Source organism: Scleropages formosus, chromosome 4, assembly GCF_900964775.1.
Source record: "Scleropages formosus chromosome 4, fSclFor1.1, whole genome shotgun sequence".
Taxonomy (NCBI): Eukaryota; Metazoa; Chordata; class Actinopteri; order Osteoglossiformes; family Osteoglossidae; genus Scleropages; species Scleropages formosus.
The window spans coordinates 12895875-12915650 of record NC_041809.1 but is presented as its reverse complement, the minus strand read 5'-3'; the positions used below and the strand labels follow the sequence as shown (position 1 = coordinate 12915650).

The 19776-nt window shown below is 40.1% G+C and overlaps 1 protein-coding gene across 1 annotated transcript in view; it reads right to left on the bottom strand.

Annotated features, from left to right (window-relative positions):
• The window catches only part of LOC108932724 (ankyrin-3-like), a 152602-nt gene extending 136413 nt beyond the window's left edge, over positions 1 to 16189 (bottom strand). The window contains exon 1 of the mRNA XM_029251020.1: positions 15781 to 16189. Coding sequence (XP_029106853.1) covers positions 15781 to 15846 — 66 coding nt within the window. The 5' untranslated portion in view covers positions 15847 to 16189. The remainder of the gene's footprint in view (positions 1 to 15780) is intronic.
• Positions 16190 to 19776: the final 3587 nt, after the last annotated feature.

Here is a 19776-nt window from a genome sequence, read left to right as displayed (position 1 = left end):
TCCTGTTTCTCCATTGCTTTTCACTTCCATGCCCCTCAAGCAACCCAGACATGGGCACGAATGTGATTAATTTTTAAAAGAAATATTTAGTCTTTAGATTTTTTTTAAATTATTTTCTTGTTATTGTAGATGAACTCTGTTTCTCAAAAATATTACATTTATACAAGCTATACTTTTGTATGTATATATATTCAAGTACTTATATAGGTACTATTCTGAGCTGAAAGAAAAATTGCAGATTTTTTTTTTTTGGTGTCCAGGAAATATTTATTGCAGTAGTGAATTGTGGAGTAAAATAACAAATAAACAGATAAAATTAGGTAACTGGATTAATCAAGCCGAAAACTAGTTCATTTAAATTGATCAAATCTTCAAAAGAACACTTTTCATTGTTATTTAACAGCTAGGACTGAGGCAGCAGGTAGCATATTGGTTACAGCGACTGCCTTGCAATGAAACAACCCAGGTTTAAGGAAAATTTGTTCGTGCTTTAGTATCCTTGAGCAAAGTTTTTACCTTGTATTACTGCAATAAAACACACATCTGTGTAAATTGGTAAATCAATCCAAGCCGCTTAGTATACAAACCTAATATTGTAAGTCACATTTGACAAAGATGTCAGTAAAATAATGTGATGTTTCATTAACCATTTACATTTACCCATTTAGCAGATGCTTTTTTCCAAAGCGACTGCCAAAGAACATTATGTTGCATTAACAGCCTATACCTTATTCACTCAAGGTGATTTACAATGCTGGATACACTACTTACAATGAGTTCCTCATCCATCTACCAGGGAAACATACTTTTTCTCTGCCACTCACATGCACAGTGGGTGATTTTAGAGTTACCAATCCACTTGAACAGCATGTTTTTGGACCATGGGAGGAGACTGGAGCACCCACGCAGACACAGGGACAATATGCAACCTCCGTATAGACTGAGCAGGAATCAAATTCACGTCCTCTCGCACCACCTAGGCGCTGTGAGAAAGCAAAAATACTCGTTGTGTCGCCAATTAATTGATTAATTAAAAACATTCATTCCTTAAATATTATGCACAATAAATCAGGAAAATATATTATTGCAAATAAAATAAGTTTTAGCTCTAAAAACTAAATTTATTCCAAACGCTATTCTGGCTGCAGATCAAAAACTAAATTCTAAAACTGCAGAGTGCTAAGTTGAATATAAAATGGCAGGCCGCAGTGAGCAGCAGGTCAACAGAATGGCAGACAAGAACAGAAAGAGACAGGCATGGCAATCACAAGAAGATAATGACATAGGGATACCCAGCCAACTCTTTCCATTCCCTTTGCTAGAGATGAAATGATGGCTCCTGACGGTGATAGTGTGGGGACAGTGTGAGCCTTAGTAAGGATGCTAATACAAACACCTCAGCCTGGTAACTGAAGAGTACTCCTCCATAGCAACAAGAAATTGCAAAGAGCTCACAGAACAATTTTGAAATGGCTTTGGAATAGTTAAAATTTAAAGGATTTGTTAGGGTGTGTGCTAAAGAAAATCTCCAGGGTGTTTTGTGAGCCTTCATAACACTCGTACCAATATGTGGCCTTTCCTGCTTATTGTAAGATGTAAAAATGTTCACTGCTCTGCACAGCTTAGTTACCACCTACACAAATCAATGCTTTCTGCTCTTTTTGCAAACTCTTGACTCTCATTTTTATATATTAAGTAATCCAGTGAATAACACAAGAGGGTTAAAATGTTGTGACAGTTGTTTGCTAATATGAAGGTATATGCACAGATAATAAGGCTGTTAAACATAGGATTGTTTACAGAAAAATATTGTTTACTATCAATTTGCTTAATTTTAAAAACAAATATTTTGCTGAACAAGCCACAACAAGAACTCCCCCTGATGCTTAAACCAACAGTATTCAGATTTGTGATCTGACCTTTTGCATTACCTGTTCTCCATCACACCAAATGGGTGTGCAAAATCAGGGGCCATGTTATCACAGCAATGAGCTTGCAAAGAACGATAGTCAGCACTCACAGGATCTAGCATCAAACTGCTTCATCATGATATCTGTTTATGTACTTTGCATAAGCTGAGCAGAGCCCCTCCTGGGACTTGCAATCTTGAGGCTGTAAAACCATAGCATTAACTATTATGCTACCTGTTATCCTTTTTAAAATATTCTCTATACATTTTTGCATCATCGTCCTCATCATCACCATCATCATCATGGCTTGACTTCACGAATGAAGATTTAGGAAGGGGGCTGCCCACGTCTGCTGCAAACTCGCTGGTGGCTGACGAGGTCAATGTGGGACTGGTAGGTCCGGCCACAGTGGCTGCAAGGGAAAGTCTGTTCTGGGTTTGGTGCTGCAGTGTCACATTTCTTCCTCCATCTCCTTTTGTCCTCAAGACCTGCTTGGTGAATGGTGTGTCTCCAGGCCTCGCGGTCAGAGGCTAGAGCAGACCACTGGCAGTAGTCAATGTAACAAGCACCAAGGGATTTCTTCAGAGAGTCCTTGTACCTCTTCTTTGGTGCCCCTCTGTCTCAGTGGGCAGTGGTGAGTTTGCCATACAGCACAATCTTGGACAGGCGATGAACCTCCATCCAATTTTTACATCACGTTTTAATTCACCTTCTGACATCCTGAAAATCCTACAACCCCAATTCCAAAAAGGTTGGGACAGTATGGAAAATGCTAATAAAATTGTAAATTTACTTTGACTTGTATTCAAACAAAAACAGTATAAAGACAAGTTATTTCATGTTTTACCTCATCAACTGCATTGTTTTTTCAAGGTAAACATTTATTTTGAAATTGATACCTGCAACACATTCCAAAAAAGTTGGGACAGTCGAGTGTTTACCAATGTGTAACATCGCCATGTTTTTTAATAACACTTAAGCATTTGGGCACTGAACACAACAGTTGGTTAAGGTTAGCAAACAGAATTTTCCTCCATTCATCCATTGTATAGGTCTTCAGCTGTACAATTGTACAGGGCCTTCATTGCTGTATTTTGCGCTTCATAATACACTCATTCTCAATCGGAGAGAGGTCAGGACTGCAGCCAGATCCGTCTGGTACCCGTACTTTTTGCTTACACAGCCATGCACTTGAAATCTGGGCAGCATGTGGTTTGCCGTCATCCTGCTGGAAAATGCAGGGACGTCCCTGGATAAGATGGCATCCGGGTGGCAGAATATGTTGCTCCAAAATGCATACATGTCTTTCTGCATTAATGGTGCCTTCACAGAAGTGCACATTACCCATACCATGACAGACACTGACTTTTGGACCTGACGCTGATTACATTTATTCATTTCGCAGACACTTTTCTCCAAAGAGACTTTCAATGAACTCTGTGTAGTGTTATCAGCCCAAACACCTTACTCATCAAGGTGGCTTACACTGCTAGATAAACTACTTACAAAGGGTCACTCATTCAGATATCAGTGGAACACACTCTCTGTGTGTCATTCACACCATATGGGGGAACCTGAATAGCATGTCTTTGGACTGTGGGTGGAAACCCACACAGACACGGGGAGAACATACAAACCCTTGCCCTTTGTGCACTGAGATTTGATCAAATTCCTTGAATTTTTCCATTATATTGTGCACTTCAGAAGGTGAAATGTGTAAAATCCTACCGATTTGTCTTTGGGGAGCATTGTTTTCAAAGTGCTGGATTGTTCACTGACACATCTGTCTGCAAATTGGCAAGTTTCAACCCATCCTTGCTCTTAAAGGACTAGGCCTTTTTTTAGAGGTTCCTTATATACTGTAACACGATTGCCTCATCTTTTTAACATCACCTGTTTCACATCACCTTGGTATTTACACTTGTCACATTGTTAGTAGTCCTAAACTACCCCTTTCCCAACTTTTTTGGAACATGTTTCAGGCATCAATTTCAGAATAACTGTATATCGTCAAAAAACAATACAGTTAATTAGATAAAACATGAACAACCTTGTCTTTGTACTGTTTTTTATTTGAATTCAAGTCAATGTAAATTTACAAATTATTTTTCTTATTAGCATTTTCCATACTGCCCCGGCTTTGCTGGAACTAGGGTTGTACAATTAGTGCCAGACCATCAAAATCAAGGTAGCTGCACACAGCACTACTCAGAAACAGGCGCAATTAACTTGCTAAGCATAATATTCTGACTGCTGGCTCAAGAAGCTAATCAAGGTTTAGCCAATGCATCATGGTCTACTGGCACTAAGACACTCTGCTATTCTTGCTAAAGTGAGCAGTTAATCCTGCAGCTAACCCTATATTTGACAGTGTTGAGTGAAGGAAGGCTCCTGAAGGCAGAGCAATTTGGGTGTTAAGCAGTCAGTGTTGTCATGTCACCATTGCTAGCAAATGCTCCAGTTAGACAGGCCATGCTATTGTTCAGTGTTCAGTCTCATATTGCCCACTGTAGTTCTGCATGGTCTTCAAATTTATTTTTTCATACTCAATAAAAGATAAGTAAATAAACACAAAACTGAAGAATGTCAGAAATCATGCAGGTCTGCTTGTCTCTGTTACAGAAAATACTAGCCTAAAACAGTTAGCCCCATACATCAAATCTGGAATGAATAAATACACACTTTAAAGATACAGTGAAATTATTTTCTTACATAAGGTGTGTATTAAATAAATTACTTTAGTAGAGTAACTGCAATTAAATTTTCCTGTTTACTGAGGGAGACATAAAATCAAAGGGGTTGTTTGAAATTATGGACCAGCACGTTGCATGACCCAGGCCAAAGAATTATACCGACTTGTTCTGTTACTGTGAACCCCAGCCAAATAAGTCATTAAGCACAGTTCTGCTTCAGCAAAACTCAATGTGGTTTCACAGAAGAGACCTGCTGGCACCCCGTAATGCAGTAAATTGTATGACCAGGAGCTTTTTATACTCTTATATACCCTAGAAGAGGACAAAAGAAAGCAGAGTGTCAGTTTCTTTTCTTTTGTCTATTGCTTCTGCAGGTTACCTGTTTTAAGGTATCCTCCATTACTCTAACAATAGGAACTATTGTTATATATGCTGTTGCAGCAGGTGCCAGTTTTAGAGAGTGCACTGGAAGAAAGCTAGCCCAGACAATGAGAGTGTAAAAGTGCAGTGCTCTGAGTTTATTAAACAGTCCTTTTTGGAGCTGGGATTGTCTGTCTTTATTGACAAGAAGAGACAGAATAAAACAGTTACCTTAGCATTAACATACCTTTATGTTAAAAATTCTGTTCCAGCTTTCTGGCAATTTTTTTTCAGGTGTGCCAACTGACCATACACATAAAAAAATTTATTCAACCATTGTTTTTTGATTGATTTTAAAGACATGGACTAGTGTAATAGTCATTTGAATAATGCTGAAAAATTCTATGACATAGATGTACAGATGAAGAGCATTGTTGTGATCACCCTTGCAACTTCAAGACTTATGGTTTAAGTCTAAGCAAGAAGCCCTGCTGTAGTACCCCTGAGATCTACATGTCCTGAATTTATCTAGCAAAATATATACTTGGGTAAGTAAGAGGAAAATTTGTAAGTTGCTTTGGACAAATGCATTTTCTCAGCAACAAAACTGACTTACATACAGCACAGAAATCAATTTATATATATTGATCATATATATAATAAATTATACATATACATATAATTTCAAATTGATGGAATTGGTATTCCCTCTGGGTTCTTACTGTATTGCTGCTTTTGCATACGTGAATTTCTGATGCATGGGTTGTTTCAACCTGGCGACTGTGAAGCTGTGCATCAGACAGTGTGAAAAGTATTACCAGAATGGAGTACAACGATGTCTTTGCCTTAAAGAAGTGTTATGACTCAGTAAGCCAGATGGTGAGATACACTGGCGGACTGCGTTTGGTTCTGACATCTTGCCTGCTTAGACATTAGTAGCTGTGAAAGCTTCAGAAGGAGAGTGACAAAGTGCTAACTTAGTCCAGCCCACAGACCAAGACACAGACATGGCACAAAACCATTGTTCTTCAGATTAGTCAGTATTTTTCACTCTCAGTTGTTCTGCACTTCACATCTAATAGTTTCAATCATTTAATTTGTCTCAAATCACCTCCTTGACTAATGACACAATGTTGTTTTCGTAACAGTTCTCATTTGTTCCTTTGTTTTCACACCTTATTTATTTGGACAAGCATTGACACTATCTTCAGTTTTCATACTGAGTATGTAAAGCATCTATATAAATAAATGCACACATTTATAGTTATATATACATATACACACACACACATTTTCAGAACCACTTGTCCCATACGGGGTCGTGGGGAACCGGAGCCTACCCGGCAACACAGGGCGTAAGGCCGGAGGGGGAAGGGGACACACCCAGGACGGGACACCAGTCCGCCACAAGGCACCCCAAGCGGGATTTGAACCCCAGACCCACTGGAGAGCAGGACTGTGGTCCAACCCACTGCGCCACCACACCCCCATATATACATATATATATTTTTAATTTCACATCTACATTAATACATGGTATCTGATTGAGCATGCCAAGACTCCATTATTTAAAAGAATTTAATAAAGTAATGTAGAGATGTGGTTTGGCCTATGACTGTATTTGACATAATGTGTTGTTTTGTTTGCGATCCCTCTCCCATACTTTCTCAGTGCCAGGTTTCTCAGCAATGCTCCCATGGCATCAACATTACACTTCCTGTGACACCAGGACAGAGTCCGTGGTGCCTGGATGCTATTCAAACATCTGAGTTCTTTTTCATGAAGCAGATTCAGGTTTCAAGAAAACCCACGAGGAATAGACTTACGCACTGGTATCTTGAAAGAACTACCATTCCACTGTTAGTGTGAGCATGCCTTCTGTGCATTTTTATGCTGCTGTGGAAATGTAAATGTCCCTAGGCAGGAACAGTGGCTTTAAAAGAAATCTTGATTATTTCACCTTTATCAATGTCAATCAACTGTCTTTCAATCAGCAAAATGAAATAACCCACAAACTCAGATTTTTTCAAACAATTAAACACACTAATAGACAGATTGAAATTATAATCAGTTCAAGATCATTTGTGAAGCGCTAGTGCTTGAGAGATTGCTTGTCTCTAATAACATGCACTATCAGGGGTTTGTGTTACAGCATTGCATGGAATGGATGTTCCAGGTCTTATGTAAATTGTTCATTTTATTCATATTTTTGCTATGTATTATGTCACATACTGAGCTGTGACAGGCATGTTGGTAGCAAGGAATCAGTAAGATGTTGAAATTTGTTGCTCTTGTTGCCTGTTCACATGCATTTCACTTTGTGCTGCTACACTGCTTGTTTTGGTTCAGTATTCCACTTAACATTTTTTTGTTTGAACTTGATTGGGTGCCAAGAGGCCTACCCATATCTGTTTGTTTGTCATTAACATGAACATTTTTTTTTAGAAAAGTATGACAAGTATATGCATTTGGTTGTTAAAAGTAAATACATTTATTTTCAAAAATCATTTCTGTAATCCTTTTGCTTAGCATGCAGCTGTTGGGCATTCTGTGGCATTTGGTACACATTTTTCAGAACCGCTTGTCCCTTACGGGGTCACGGGGAACCGGAGCCTACCCGGTAACACAGGGCGTAAGGCCGGAGGGGGAGGGGACACACCCAGGACGGGACGCCAGTCCGCCGCAAGGCACCCCAAGCGGGACTTGAACCCCAGACCACCGGAGAGCAGGACTGCGGTCCAACCCACTGCGCCACCGCACCCCCTACAATGACAACGACACGGGGTCACGGGGAACCGGAGCCTACCCGGTAACACAGGGCGTAAGGCCGGAGGGGGAGGGGACACACCCAGGACGGGACGCCAGTCCGCCGCAAGGCACCCCAAGCGGGACTTGAACCCCAGACCCACCGGAGAGCAGGACTGCGGTCCAACCCACTGCGCCACCGCACCCCCTACAATGACAACGACAACGCGGGGCGATTGCCACGCAGGGCCAGCTCGACTTACGGGACGAGCTGCGCCCGGCGTGCGTCGGCCGGGAATCGAACCCAGATCTCCCGCTTGGAAGGCGAGAATTCTACCACTGAACCACCGATGCTTGCGCATTTGGTACCTTGTACTGTAAACTGGATGGTATGAACCATTTGGGGTATTTCTAGGTGTGAGTCCTTGGGCACAACCAACTTGACAGGGGTGTTTTAATGTGCAACGGGATAAATGGTTTTATAAGTTGTAAAATAGGGATATTTATAGTAGAAAAATGTTTTGTATGGCGTGTATGTTTTTGTGGGGGCGTGGTGGCACAGTGGGTTGGACCAGGGCCTACTCTCCAGTGGGTCTGGGGTTCGAGTCCCGCTTGGGGTGCCTTGCGGCGGACTGGTGTCCCGTCCTGGGTGTGTCCCCTCCCCTTACGCCCTGTGTTGCTGGGTAGGCTCTGGTTCCCTGTGACCCTGTATGGGACAAGTGGTTCTGAAAATGTGTGTGTGTGTGTATGTTTTTATGTTGGATGTTGTATTTGGGGGAAATGCATTTTGGAATAGTTAAGGCTGTATGGTGTAGCCAGAATGGCAGAGTTACTGCTATATAAGTTTGTATTAGGTCACTAGTGGGGTATGGCCAATTGATGCAAACTTATGCAGACTCAGGCAGACAGGCACTCACACAGCAAATAGGAGAGTTGTGTATTGCTGTTGGTGCAAGGGGCCCAAGGCTCATAGGCCTTATGTTCTTTTGTAATTTAATGTTTGTTTTATGTATTAGGTTGGGGTTAATGTGTTTTGAAGAACATCTTTTATGTAAAGAAAAATAAACCTTTTTGGTCCAGCTACTTCAGTTCTTCACTGCTGCTTCCATCCATTCTTCATGTCCTCACATATTACTAATGTAGTAATTATATATACTCAAAAAATCAACAAAAAAGTCAATTTTTAAAATGGCATGCAATTTGGTCTATGGGAATTAAAATAAGTAATTTTAAGAAAAACAAGACTTTTTAGATGGATATCATTTCACAGAGGCTTTCTACTATCACATATTAATTTCCTCCTGGGCTGACTCATCTTAATGATATCTCCAAAGCGCAGAGTGTAGAGCTTAGAATGTACCGGTGTGGGAGTTTGTGAGATCTCTCTGCAGTTTTGTTCACTTTGGGTGATACATAATCAGTGGCTTGAGGGTGACACATAACGGTCCACATTATTTCATCCTGAACTTTTCAACGAAACAGAAATTACATATAGAATGAAAATAATTTGTCTTGTTGAGGATTGTAATTAAGAAGCATGCGACTAAGTGTGCTGAGGTCATTGGAGAAACTCAATATTGTTTGCCTTCTTCTTGTACTGAGCTGTAATGCATTGTTTTCACCCCAGAAATCACAGGGAGTCACCCTCCCTGCACGATTCACCTGGTTGACTGAAGTGGATGTATGGGGTTAGGCCCACAGGTGTGTGTCTGAAAGACAAGCCAAGTCAAGAAAATAAATCAATGTTTTCCATGTTGGAAACACACCGTCTAGCAACACAGAATACAGTTCTTCTGAAATGTTCTTAAATATCAGTGAGAGTCCATTAGTCTTTTATTAGAGACCATTTAATGAAACAAAAGGGTAAGGCCTATACCAGACCTTCATGTTCTCTTGTTCAAGACAGGGCTTTCACAGACATAAGACTGGGCTTATGTGGAGTCTTGCTTACTTACCACTCTCTATGCTGAAAATAAGTGGCATGTACCTCACTGAATCAAATACTTCTACATTCCCTTTCACTGGGTTTGCCCCTGAGATCCCCAAGCACACGTCCTTCTTTCACACACCCCTGCCAGAAATCCAGTCAACTGGATTAGATTAAATTTCCATTGTAAATGTCATCAGGGTAAGGATGGGGTCATATTAAAGTTCACCAGATATTCAGTTCACTTAGGTTGTTTCTTTCTACCATGGTAACTGATCTTTTTGTTTGCCATGATATTAGGTATCTCCCCATTTATGACCCTGTGATATATAACATTTAACTCAGTAAATGTTTCACCTTTCTCTAGCACCACTATAAGTGGATGTTGCAAGAACTCATAGGAATGTAGTTGTAAGTGTACATGAGAGATATAAACCCATTGAATATAGACCAGAAAGATGTGTGATTAATTCCTTTATTTACAACAATGTGTTTTCTGTCAGTGGGATATCCATACTTCTAATTTCAATAATGGCTTGTCCTGAGCAGGGTCACAATGAACCAAAGCCTATCCCAGAAGCATGGGCGTAAGGCAGGTGGGGGTCCACCTTGGACGGGATGTCAGTGGGATATATTTAGAATAATTTCTAAATACAAAAGTTTAATTCACAAACAGACACAGACACAAATCACTTTCCAAATTGCTAATTGTTTAATAATCAATATGCAACTAATGTATTTCACTAGGGGGGCGCGGTGGTGCAGTGTGTTGGACCGGGTCCTGCTCTCCAGTGGGTCTGGGGTTCGAGTCCCGCTTGGCATGCCTTGCGATGGACTGGCGTCCCGTCCTGGGTGTGTCCCCTCCCCCTCCGGCCTTATGCCCTGTGTTGTCGGGTTGGCTCCGGTTCCCCGCGACCCCGTATGGGACAAGCGGTTCAGACAGTGTGTGTGTGTGTGTATTTCCCTCTGCTTGTAGTGACCTGAAAGAAAAATGTTTTCCATTATATTTGATGTTTCAGTTGCTGTACAAAACTTTGGTGAATATCCCATCAAGGCCTAAAGCGTACAACAAACTCCACCACCCACCCAAAAAAAACACTTTGCATATGGTATAACACAAATTGCATGTATTAAAAATTTTATTGTGTGGCACTAGGGCTCAAATTCCTACATACCACTTTTCACGATAATCAACAAAACAATTGTGACACTTCTATCTCCACTTCCAGAAACACAGGCCCATCATTGCCATAATTTATTCTTTTTACTAAGTTATTTATACGTTTTACCTGAAGTGTTTCTCCAAAGCAACATATAATGTTAACAGCTACTTACAATTATTTGCCCATTTACGCACCAGGGTTATAATTCATGGTAAGTACCATGGTCGAGTACTAAAGCAGGGTGGGATATAAACCCAGGTCCCTTGAGTGGAAGGCAGCAGCTCTGAGCAACGCATTACCTGCAGTGTCGTCACTGACTTATGGTTCTATAAAACATTCAATCAAAAAATGGTTTGAAAATAAATTCATAGCACTGTGTCCGAATTCTTGGACTCATATTAACACCACAGCACATCCCTAATATCTGACCCAAAATTATAATGTTGAATTAAGACATGCAATACAATATCACAGGGTGTGATGCCATTTTGGTTTTAATGCTGATGCCCACATGAACTGAATGCTATCTATCATATATCTCTACTGTGTGAAGAAATAAAAATTAAGGACCACATGAAGTGCAGTTCATAAGTCATGAGCTTAGGCATAACAGTAATGCAGCTCATCAGTGATTCGTGAGCATATCACCCAGTTAGTAGGTTCAGCTCTCCAACACATTACTGGACACCAAATATTAAAAAAGCTCTTCTACTTATCATGAATTCTCACAAAGCACTGACTGGTCAATTGTACGAAATGAAGGCAAACACTCTGGAAAAGAGTGTTAAGCAATGTCTGTGAGGTGGACTATTGTCAATACTTAAAAGATGTCTATTTTTTGTCTCTTAGGGAAAAATTAAAATCAAATAACTTTTCCCTTTATAATAACAAAAACAATGAATCCCACTAGAAAAGAGAGCCTGCTGAATTATATCACTTTACTGGCATGTTTATAGATATCCAGAGTTAAAGTAGCTCCCCTTTGATGACTGGGGAAATAAAAAACAATTAAAAACCACTAGCTGTGATAATCATTATACATTGACAGTTGTTTGGGCTGCAAACTTGTTTTTTTAGTAAACAAAAATTATTATTCTCTGTAGTTTTTTTACACAAAGAATAGGAAGATACAAATTATAAAAAGTCAATATCCTTTAATAATACACTGGAACAACTAACTGGTTTATAATTTTTTAGTTCTCTGTCTCTCCCTCTGGTTAATGATGTCCACCAAAGTCAACAAGAAAATTCCTCTGTATAAATACCAATATCTGGCCAAACCTGTAGTTACTGAGCCCCTAAGTATAGGTCCTGACAGACCTGTGCTTATACTCCTCACAGAGTTACAGGCTGTTAAAAAAAAAAACACAGTCCCATGAAATCCTTCCTCTACTTCCACCGCTACAAGTAGCCAAGTTAAGTTGGCTGGGTGAAAGTGAGAAGTACATCACAATTATGTGAAGAACTGAAATTATATTCCACCTCTCTCAGCCAGCACATATTTTTAGATCTCTGTGTATCTTTCAAGTGAAACATACAGACACAATCCACATATTGAACAATGTTTATGCTATGTTGTTAAACTTTTGGTCATTATGATGAATTTGGTACATTTAGCTTCTTTGGAGAGCACATTGTCAAGGACCAACTTACTCTATCTGCACCTAGATACTGTGTATGGAAATTTAATTGTAACATTAACAATAAATTAAACATCTTAATCATGGTTATAATTACTTGTTTTTGCTGGTTTTCCACATTCCACAAATATTGCTTTTCCAGTAGTGACAAACAAGCTAGCATGAAGCTAACATCAGCATGTAAAAGCCCTCCAAAAATACTTTTAATTTCTTTTAATTTTCTTTTCATTTCAGTTGAATTCCCACTAAATCTTGAACTGAAAACTGAAATATCCTGTGACGAACTGTGTATGATTTTTGCAGATACTATACCAATTTAGTAGGGGGGGTGCGGTGGTGCAGTGGGTTGGACCACAGTCCTACTCTCCAGTGGGTCTGGGGTTCGAGTCCCGCTTGGGGTGCCTTGCGGCGGACTGGCGTCCCGTCCTGGGTGTGTCCCCTCCCCCTCCGGCCTTACGCCCTGTGTTGCCGGGTTAGGCTCCGGTTCCCCGTGACCCCGTATGGGACAAGCGGTTCTGAAAATGTGTGTGTGTGTATACCAATTTACCCAGAGAGGCAAATAAGAGATAATAAGAGATACAGTAGAATTTGTCTGTTTTACCCCTTCCTGCCCCCCCAGACCGCTGTAATGTTCTCTTTTCACACATGTGGACAAAACACTTATTACGATGATGGACTGGTGCTTGAAACCTTGAAATTTCATTTCTCAGGATTTTTGTATTTCTCCAGATATGTCACACTCAATTGTGTCTTCATTATTTAATGTATAACTCTGGGCACTGGAATTTTGCTTTGAATCAGTAACTTTGTAAGACAAAGGAACCTCCATCTCATTTCATGTAAGGATGTCATGATAATTCAATTGTAATGTAATTTCAAAAAGTAAAATTTTGTCATTTTCACATTTCACAAACATATGATGCCACATCAAAACGGTGCATTGCCTGAAAAAAGCCATTGTTCAATCAAGCTGTCTGGTAGCAACTTTTGTTAGCTTTACAGCCAAGGTCAAAACAAGGTCAATGCAACACCAACGAACCCAGTGCCAAAATAGATATATGTTGTGTTTCACTGAGTCTCAGATGTCATTCTTACAGTAAAATTAATGCAATTGTCATGGTGAACGCATGGCAGATGGATTCAAACGCAGGTGCTTTATTTCTAGAACACAGGAGTCATATCACAGTCTCAGAATGTAGAGGTCTCGGAGGGCGGACGAGAAGTGCGTCTTCTCTAGAACACAGAAGTCATGTTCACGATCTCAGAAAGTAGGGGTCTCAGAGAGTGAACGAGGCGTGCGTCTTTTCAGGTTGAGGTTCTACTGTCAAATGTGTCTGTCCAGTTCCTTTTATACTCCATGGTCGTCAGGCACGTGGTCGTCAGGCACGCTGTTGGGACGTGGTTGGGGAGTGACAGGTGACAGTCAGGACATGGTCGGGGTGTTGACAGTGACAATAATCTTCAGTGTCTGGAATATACACCATGGTATACACCATGGTTGCAATGTGTTTCTTTCCTCAGGTGTCAGAATGTTTTAGGCATTATTCCAGCATTGTGTCTTATTTTATAGCGTTATTGCATATGTATTTTATGCAATGGAACAATTTTCATAGGAAATGCAGGTGAAGTTTAGGTATTATCCAAGAAAAATAAATCTTCTGTACAAGGCACAATGAATCATGTTTATACCAGCATAAAGGTGTTGGTTCATTGTTCATTCTGTTCATTGAGCAATTTCGGTGTTGTGTATTTCAATAATGTTCATTTATCAATTTGTTATTTAACATATAATATCAGTTCTGACAATTCTGAAAAAAATATGATAAAAAAATACAGATAGAAGCTTCAGGAATCTTTCTTAAGGAAATTATAATTTCTTAATTTGTTTATATATATAACAAAGCCTCTAAAAAAGAGAAATATTTCTTTAAATAATGAACTTAAAAAACTATTGCGTGCCTCGTGTGTAATTTTAAGATGTGCAGCCATCAGAGAACCCTATTAACAGTGTAATGATTTTACTTTGTCCCGAAATACTGGAGATTTTATGAGTGTGCTGAATTGTTCTTAATCTTCCACCAGCCCCATCTCTCTTTGCCCACCAGAAAAACAATAAGTTGTTTAGTATCTGTGCTTTAAACCCAAATGGATCATTCATTGATTTATGCTCTGCTGAGAAGCCACTGCTGAGAACACAGCTGCAAAAATGGCGCTCTTTTAATTGAGGTTGTCGTCATCTTCTGACTATTCAAAGAAACCTCTGATGGTGAGTTAAATAACAAAAAATCCAAAGCTATTTGTAAAAGACATATTGCCTATATAGTTTTTTTTTTTTGCTTCATAGATTCTTTCCCTATGGCAAGATTTTTTGTCAATCCTATTAATATTGTGATGATAATTTCAACAAACAGACCACACCCACAATAAAAAAAACAACATGCAGCCATACATTGACCTGCACTGGTCCTTTTTCCATGGCCATGACCAGACTGTGACCAGCCAGTTCACCTGAGCAGGTAGGACACAGTCAGGCACTGCCTAGCAACAGGTTGGAGCAACACAAGGCACCCCTCCTCATTGACAGCCAGCTCCTTGTAAAAGGGAACACACTTTAACCAACGATCCGGGTCATGTTGAAGAGGGTGGGGCGCTCCTAACCTAAGGGGCAGCAATGTCTCCTGCTCTCCACAGCTGGGCTTCAGCCATCAGTAACACAGTGGCACACCAAGAGCCTATGAGATCTTAAGTTGCAGCAGGTTTTGATTATATCTAATTAAGCAGCTTCTGCTGAAGCAGACTCCTACTAGTGAAGGGATCCAGTGTTGCTTTTAATGAGCAGTGTGGCAGCCATGAACACTTGCTGGCTCATCTGATTATCCATGCTCACTTGTTTCATCATATCCCTTGCAAAGGCTCAACCGCCAAAGCACACCTGCTTCCATATCAATCTGAAATACTTGAACAAGACAGCGAGGTAAAAGAGCATCAAGCAAAGCTTCCAAAGCCATTGATGGCAGATTTCAATTTACATTGTTTTCGACCAAACTTCTTTGTCTGAGCTGGAGAAACAAAGAAAGATGTTCTTCCAGAAGCTGCTTTCAGTTCCCTTTTTCATCACCCTCCCTCCCCCAACCAAAAAAAAACGCGAAACCACTGAAAAAACAACACACCCTTCATACTCAGGCTCGCAACAATGGAGAATTTGCTTCATCCTATAGCTGGGGTATAAGTCTCATCTCTGCTATACAAACCATCAGTTTACACTGAAGATGTCATTTAAATGAAAATCCCAACAATAACAATGTAGACCAGCCAGCACGCAGAGATGGGGAGTCTCCCTACCTTCTTTCCTTTCTTTTTGCGGTGAGTTGGTTTGCTGGTTCCCTTCTCCTTGGCTTCCTCACTCATTCTGATAGCAGATCTCTTCCAAGAATTTTATTCCAGCATAAAGAGCAGTGGCATGTGGTCAGGAGAAGGACAAGGAGTCCATGAGGAAGGCATATAAAGTGAGAAAGTCTGGGAGGTGGATGCTTGCTTGCACGAACTCCACGTTGCTTTCCCCAGCTCCTACAAAACCAGGGACAAGACTGGCACCAGGAGCAAGAAAACAGGTGGAAGTAGAGGAAACTAATATTCCCTCAGTCCAAAATCCCACAGGAGGGTTCCTGTAGCCCACCCTGCTAGGTCCTGCGGACCTGAACACAACTTGGTCCTTCTGTGCTTCTCTCTGCCTTTCTGGTGCTGATGTAGAGTCTCACTGCTTCAGACACTGAAAGGGAGAGGCAGAGTGTGATACAGAGAGAAAGAGAGAGAGAGACAGAGAGAAAGAGCAAGCATGGGAGAGAGCAAGAGAGAGAGAGAGCAAGAGAGAGAGAGAAAGAAAATGGTTGAGATGCTGAAACCCACTGACTGAAATTAGTGGTTGGTCACTATTTCAGCAGGATTCCCCAGTAAACAGCTTTTATTCAAAATCAGAGCACAAAATTATATGTGGTTGTCCATGTCCTTGGCTGAAATAGGCTCATTCATCCATTCACATGATGCATCATGTCCTTTCAGAAAAGGAAGCCTCATAATCTCATGCCAGTAATATCAGGTTACTGGATGTTGAAGGAAACCCCTCCCCTCACCTCGGGAGAGGCAATATAAAGCAGAATCATATCAGAGATTACAGTCTGATGAATAATCATAGGAAAAGACAGATTGCTGTGCCTATTTCTTTGTCTGCTTTAACACTCTGCTCCACATAGCTACATACATGTAAGCACACAAGCGCACACACTCAGCACACAATAAGCAGGGTGTTCTGTTCTGCATTAAACGGCATACGACTACTCACTGTAAACACAATAGCAGCACTAGGGTGCCAGAACAGAGCAGCCGTCCCTGAGCACCGCCCCCGTGCCTGGTGCCTGAAATGTGGAGACAAGCCCAGCTCTATTTCTATTGTTTTCAGGGAAGCCAGAGGGCTGAGATGGGTCGCTGAAGGGGAAAGCAATCGGGTTCCACGTGGCACAAGAAGCTGGCTTTGATTTCCTTCTTTTGTTCATGAATAAAAGAATAAATTAATCTATTTTGTATACCCATCACACACCCTCCTAACCACACCCCCTGTCTCTCAGTCTGAGAAATGATCACAAGTGCCATAGCTGCCAACTCCCCCTATCATTTATTAACTGACTTTTATAGCCAATGCAGTGCATCACTCCTCTACAAGGATTTCAGTCTAATATTTCCTATTATTCCAAATAACTGGATCACAACTCAACAATATAATATGAGCCTGGTCACCGTTATACTGCATCTCATGAATGTCAGTATAGTAACACAAAAATTTACTTTTTGCCATTTTTCAAATTCACAAGGTTTATTAAGAGCATGCTTATAAAATTGCAAGATATAATTAATTATTTCAAATGTAAACCTGAGGTGTTTTAAAACATACACAAAAAAAAAAAAAAAAATTTCTGAAGGCACAGACAGCACAAACAAGAGAAAGCTGCATCCTTGAGTATGAATTCAGTATTCGTTGGACAGTTTGGCAATTTAATACATCAGTCCACTAAATCAATAATCTGAATGTTTTTTGCCATTCAGAACAATTCCCTCCTTTATGGAAATACTGTTCAGTAATGAGGATAAATACCAAACTGAATACATGGTAAACAGCGGTGTGCCGGAACACCCTGTCAGAAATCAATCATTTCTATGCACTGGCTAACCAGGCTGCCCTCTGCTGGATATGACATGAACAAGACAACTCCCAGCACTGTAAAAACAGGTCAGATTTTCATCATTCAGACGCAAGACATCTAGAACATTCCACATGGAAAAGAACCACACATTTAGCTATTTCTCCTGTTATGAACAATGAAAACATGAAATGTTTAGATCTGTTAAACTTTTCCCCTGAAGCAAAAATGTTTCCTATAAATATTTTACTAAGGGCAAGCTGTAGACAACATTTTAAAATATTGTCTAAAATGTGTATGGGTCTGTGCCAATATGTAAATAATCATATTTGTATTCCAATGGTTGAGAAACAATAATCCTGTTTCAATATATTGCTTCACAAACTACATTAATAAAATTAAACTGTGAATGTGCTTGGCTTTTCTTTGGATTACTTCATTGTATGGTACTAGAACAATTTTAGGGTAAGTACCTTGCTCAAGGGTACTACAGCAGCGGGTATCCTGTAACCTTCAGGTTCAAAGGTAACAGCACTAACCACTACGCTAGCAGCTGTCCCTGACTTATAGCTGTAACACAGATTTTGTAAAAGATACCTTGGATTACCCAAACTTGTAATTAAATTAAAGCCATACATACATACATACATTTTCAGAACCGCTTGTCCCATACAGGGTCATGGGGAACCGGAGCCTACCCGGTAACACAGGGCGTAAGGCCGGAGGGGGAGGGAATCCATACATACTTTTTTTTCGAACTCTGCCTTTTTTATTTTGCTTCATCCTTTATGTTCTCATAGCCTTAAAAATGAAATTAGTTTTTTTATATGACATTCTAAGGGGGGGGTCCTGCTCTCCAGTGGGTCTGGGGTTCGAGTTCCGCGAGTGTGTGTGTGTGTGTGTGTGTATATGACATTGTTCCTTCCACTACTTGTAGGTCCTTAGGGACAGAGACCAGCATATGACTCTAGGTTTGACCATTTCATAGTGCAGGCAGTCAGATCGAAATTCTATGCAAAATATTGTTTTTTTTCTTGTTAGTTTTCTAGGAGCCAGAAAGTTGAGGTTCTCAAAATGTATGTCCATAACTCCAGCCTTCTCTCCATCAAACAGCATACCATTGATAGCTTTTGGCATTGTTCTGTAAACAGCTGTATCAGCTTTTATTTCCTATAAAGCACTTTTGGAAACACTAGAATGCGTTACACCTCATGAACCCTTAGCCCCAGAGACTGAGTAACATCAACACAGACATTTTTTCACTGAAAAGGATCCAAACTTTATAGTTTACCTGTATCATAAAATGGACCTTTAGGGCTTTGTATGTATTGTAGCCTGGCTTTAATAAAACTTTAATTTAAAACTTTAATCAAAAGTCTCTTTAATTTTCTTTTATTAATAATTTTTAGCATCCGTATTTAAGCACCTGTATTTAAACATAAGCATAAACATATTTAAATACATTGTACGCTACTTGTGTAAAAGCCATTCTATGCACATAAATACACGTATTCAGGAGTGACAGGTGATTTTAAATCCCTGGAGTCAACGGAAGTGTTTCAAGTTCCTTTTAGGTCACCAGTCCAAGCCAGGTACAGATGAGAAAGCTGTCTGTTCTGGCTGGGTGTTTTGTTCAGCCAAGGGGGGCTCATTAATTTCCAGTCTGTAATGCACGCTAAATCTAAAATGATGAACTCTTGCTGCAACAGCTTCCCCTTTTAAATAAAATATTCACATCTTTGGTCTGCTGTCTCAGCATTATTTTCTTAATACAACAATTTGTGTCTTTCCTTGAACAAATACGACCACTCCAGCTTAGTATGCAACTATTTACTGCTGGGTAGGTATACGCACACAAACACACACAGAGTATAACCAAAATTACTGGCATTTTTAGGGGCAAAATGGCTCATCTGATTATCCATGCTTATTTATTTCATCACATCCCTTGCAAATGCTCAACTGCCAAAGCACAAAGATTTAAAAATCTGCCCTGTAGACATTTCATGTAATACTGTTTGGTGAGTGAGTTGAAATTGTTTTTATTAATATGAAAGAAAGCTTACCAATAAATAAAATCCACGTGTCAATGTAGGAGCTTATAACAGCTCAAACATTACCTGATATCCCTGAGGCATAGGTTACA